Genomic DNA, 4,746 nt, shown 5'->3' with positions numbered 1-4,746 from the left:
GAGAAGAACCCGTCCAGAAGACCTATACAATTTTTTTTCTTTTTGATTTTTTGCCTGGATTACTGAGATGCATCAGGTCATCCATAGATAAAAGATATCAAATGATGAGATTTTAACATTAACTTATACACAATTTGTCTATAATGTTATGCAGTTAGCACTTGTGTACACAGAGAATTCATTAAAGCTTACAATTACAATATTTATTATGACTGTAGTACAGATGTAGCCTTCCTACGCAGTTCTGCTCAGTTCTAGAAGCAAAGTGAAGGACAAGTGTCTGGTTTTTACCAGGCTAGTACAGAGGTGTTATTAAGTACAAATACCTTGTTAAGTTAAATAAGTAGAAATGTTGGGTATTTATACTTTACTGGAGTAATTATTTTTAGACAAATTTTTACTTCTACTCCTTGCATTTTTATGCAATTATCTGTACTTTTTACTCCTTACATTTTAGAGAAACAAAAATTATTTAACATCTAATTTACTTCTGCTCCTCTGGATTAAACAATGTTTGAACTGACTATGATTTTTGTCTGATTTCCACAGGTGAAAAGGAACCTGTGACCAGTCTGGGGCCTCATGCACTGTAAAAAATGAAATGTTGGATTTACTTAACCATGTTATGTTACCTGGTTCCACTTAACTTAGTTGAGTAAATTCAAAGCAACATACTCATGTTCTTTGGCTAAAAAACTGGTATATTGCTTTGAATTTACTCAACTCAGTTAAGTGGAACCAGGTAACATAACATGGTTAAGTAAATCCAACATTTCATTTTTAGAGTGTGTACGCACAAAAACCTCGCCATTTTCAACGCAAAACTCCGGATGTATCAAAACTGAAATGAACGTGGAATTGTGTGCAGCCCCACGCCAACTCCAGGGCTGGTGTACGCACGTTTCTGTGGTTTTGGTTCCATTGGCGACACTTAAGAGGTGATTCTGGGAAACAATTGTTACGTCCATGTGCACGCAGTTTGATAAAGGACGTGCAAAGTTGTGCCAAAAATACATTTAACAGGAACAGATTCAGCCTAAGTGGAGGATATAACAGACTTTCCTTTCTGATTAGTCAGTTAGGTTTAGTTTCCCGAGTTATCCTTTGGTTTTGCTGTTGTGGACTGGCTGTCCACATTTTACTCTTTATTCACTTTACTTGACATGTTGGTTGTAATTATTTCTATAAATACAATGTAAATACACCCGGACCAGTCCTGTGTTTGTCTGTGTCTCTTTCCCGTCCTCCAAACCCAGCCGGTCGAGGCAGATGACCGCCTGTCCTGAGCCTGGTTCTGCTGGAGCTTTCTTTTTCTTGCTGACAAGCTTTATGGAAATGCTGATTTCATTTTCCAGCAGGACATTTCACCTGTCCACACTGCCAAGGTTACCAAAAGCTGGCTATGTAATTTGTAATTTTCTGAAATACTGTAACCATAGTTGTCAAAATTACAAAAAATAAAAGCTTGAAATAGTTCACTCAATGTGTAATGAATTTATGAAATATATGAGTTTTGCTTTCTGAACTGATTTACAAAAAAAAAAAAAACTTTTTCACAGTATTCTAAATTTTTAAGTTGAACTGGATGGAGAGTGGAGCATCCAGTTCAACTCCGAGAAGAGTCTGTGTGCTGAACTGGTGCTGTAAATAAATGTGAGTGAAGCAATGTTTTCTTTTAAATACATGGTGAAGAATTTGAAGTGCATATTTATAATAAATTATTAAAGAAAAATTTGTTGTTAAAGTTTATTTAACACAAGGGAAAACAAATCTCAGAGCTTGGAACAGCTTATTTTTTAAGGTTTCACAGGCCAGCCCTTCTTGAGAACACAGTAATCAAAGAACCATTGGTTATAAGTAGATAAAAAAATAAAAATAAAGCAGAAGACTGTATTACAATCTGTAATTAAGTACAATTAAGGAAATGGCTTTTCATAAACATCAGGAACAACATGATGTGATTATGTGCAGATCTGGATGGCAAAGTAAAGCTAATGTAGACAATGCTTTTAGTCATCTTTATTTTGTTGAGCACAAGCGATTTTGGACTGTAGCTTCATTGGTGTTGATTCTGGACTGTCGCTTTGTTGGTGTTTTTGACTCTCCGCAGCCTAACTTGTGGCAGTCCTGATAGGACATGTTCCCCATCTGCCCTCACTCAGGCCTGCTGTGTTTAGAAGAAGATGCTAGCAGATGATTTAACAGCCTGGTTGCTAAAGTTTGGGCTTCCATGGGACAGAGGGCATCTATTTCCACTGACTTGCGTGGAGGACATGGGAGAATCGGTAAATGTTGTGGTTATGCTCCTCCTGTCAGTCTCTTCTCCAGCCGGTCCAGCTTGGCCAAGTTTTCCATCAAAAGCTTGGAACCAGGACTTAAAAGCAGGGCCTGCTGGTAATACATCCTGGCAGCTGCATAGTCTCCCTGTGAACACACATACATGTACACAAACAAAACMGTGTGGCATCAAACTTTAAACGTATTGAAGCAAATGCAGCAATAGAAAAAGACAAACTGGAGTTCCGTTACACGTCTGTCTGAGGTGATATGTATGCAGTTACATTTTATAATWCTTTATTATTGACAATAGATTTTAAAAGCAGTTGGCCAAAATAAAGTGTTTATAAGTGTTGAAATATGAAGCAGTAATTTGTAAATTGTGGCCTCGATTTATCAAGACAGCAGATAACCATTACCAAATACCATGAGCAAATTACAAAATAGTCAGTGGTACAAGTTGCATGCAATTTACTAAGACTGTGTGTATAAAGGGTAACAGGTGCAGCGGTGGTGAGAACTGCCCTGTTGAAATGAGGATCTAAACGCGCAGCATGCTGCATTCAAACTGTCGAAATCAGACTGGACTGTTGCAGTTTTCAGGACAAAAATTGCATCGTTCTGTACACATTGTCAATAATTTGGCACCTTCTTYTCGCAACCCACAGGCCGAAGATTTTTACCCCGCTCCACAAAGGAACTTATTGTGTGATTGGTCAGAAGTTTGTGGGAGTGTTTGTTATGCTAAAAGCGCTCAGGAGCTGCGTTTTGCTTCAACCACTCGCTTAAAAAAACCCAACTCATTTTCAGACGTCGACTGTTGTAGGCTACCCAGAAGCAGACACTGATAAAGCTAGTCAAACTCATCGATGGAGACTAATTAGATGTTGTCCACAGGGGAATCTGTCTGATAAAAACTGTGGAGCTTTTAACCAGGACAGATTTGTGCACAAACAACATTGGGTGATGGGTCTCTGATTTTTTTWAAAAAAATTTCTGCATTGTAGACTCCAGCAGGAAGAAACCCCATTCAGTGACCTATACTGCAGCAGGAGCTCATCACGGTGTGTCTCAGGAGCTATGAAAGGTGTGTGTGAAAATGAACGCCAAACAACCATGTGACGTGCGGTCATCCGGTTGGCTGCTGAGCGACCATACTGATTCCCATATTTATTCCCAAGCAGGGGTACGTGTACCCCTTGGGGTACGCGAAAAAAWTTCTCAGGRGTGTAAAAAAACAATAATGAAAATTGTACTGAGCTATGTYGGGCCCTACGGAATCACGGAATTACCACAAAATGGAATCCAGTARAAAACATGGAATCTCACCGAATTTACTCATTTGGGTGAGTTTCTGATGTATTTTGGACGCTGCTGTTTTCTGCGCCTGCCATTACCTGGTTTATTTATTTAATTTCTTATTCACTTTCAAGGCAATGTTTTTATCTTTATGTTTACTTTGAGTTGAAAAGAATAAAATGCCTGAGAATTAAACATTCAAGGGGGTCAAATTAATAATTTTCCTTTAATAATCAGTTGTTGAACATTATAGTAGTTTTGGAAAATCATCATTACATTTGACTGAAGTGGTACTAGTGGTATCACAAAATGACTCGGGGTACACAAGTCTAAAAAGGTTGGGAACCACTAGTTTAACAAGTGGCAAAATGTTTCTATTGTGAAGGGCCAGTGAGCTGATTAAGCAAGAAACAAGCATACTAGTATGTTGCTCTTGGTCAAGCAGCTCAAGAGGATACCTGCTGGGAAAATTACTGCGTTATCTTGGTATGTTCACTTCTGTCAGTGTCTTCCAGAGTCACTGTATGGCACAGTGAACATACCAAAATTACTGCGTTATCATGGTATGTTCACTGTGCCATACAGTGACTCTGGAAGACACTGACAGAAGTGAAGAATCCGCTATTGTGGACGGACCACTCACAAACCAAGCACATCGACGTAGACGTAAAGTTTTCTCAAACAAATAGCTGTTTTTTGTTCTGTAGTTGAAGATGTTTTTCTTTCCATTTGGGCAGTTTCTRTCAGACAGACACTGTCTTCACAAATGAGCACATTATCAAAACAGTGGTGGACATTCTGACTCCAGGAAAATATCTGAGTCAGATTGTTACAAAGCTACCATGTCCATAGCTACATTTGCSTTTTTCAATTTCAAGAAAAGAAGATGCAAAGCTATGAACAAAAGTAAACATAATAAGGAGTAAAGTATATTACACTARTGAGAATGACTGTCCTCTGTCGCAGCACAAAAAATATTAAAGGCACAGTGTGTAGGATTTGTTTTTTTCAGCGACATCTGGTGGTTGAGTGGTTGAATCATCTTCCCTGGTCCTCCCCCCACCCCCACCCCCACCCTCCAAATGCAAAGGAGTAGCTACGGTGTCTCTCAGGTGTCAAAAACCTTTGATAATTCCAACCGCGATGTCTACCAGCAGCTTCAGGGCTAGT

General features: G+C 38.8%; 1 protein-coding gene across 1 annotated transcript in view; it reads right to left on the bottom strand.

Annotated features, from left to right (window-relative positions):
• Positions 1-1,732: 1,732 nt before the first annotated feature.
• The window catches only part of tmtc1 (transmembrane O-mannosyltransferase targeting cadherins 1), a gene marked incomplete in the record, with an annotated part of 71,980 nt that continues 68,966 nt past the window's right edge, over positions 1,733-4,746 (bottom strand). The window contains 1 exon segment of the mRNA XM_014018069.1: positions 1,733-2,424. Coding sequence (XP_013873523.1) covers positions 2,299-2,424 — 126 coding nt within the window.

Source organism: Austrofundulus limnaeus, unplaced genomic scaffold, assembly GCF_001266775.1.
Source record: "Austrofundulus limnaeus strain Quisiro unplaced genomic scaffold, Austrofundulus_limnaeus-1.0 Scaffold182, whole genome shotgun sequence".
In the NCBI taxonomy this organism is placed as follows: domain Eukaryota; kingdom Metazoa; phylum Chordata; class Actinopteri; order Cyprinodontiformes; family Rivulidae; genus Austrofundulus; species Austrofundulus limnaeus.
This window is presented reverse-complemented; position numbering and strand designations above follow the sequence as displayed.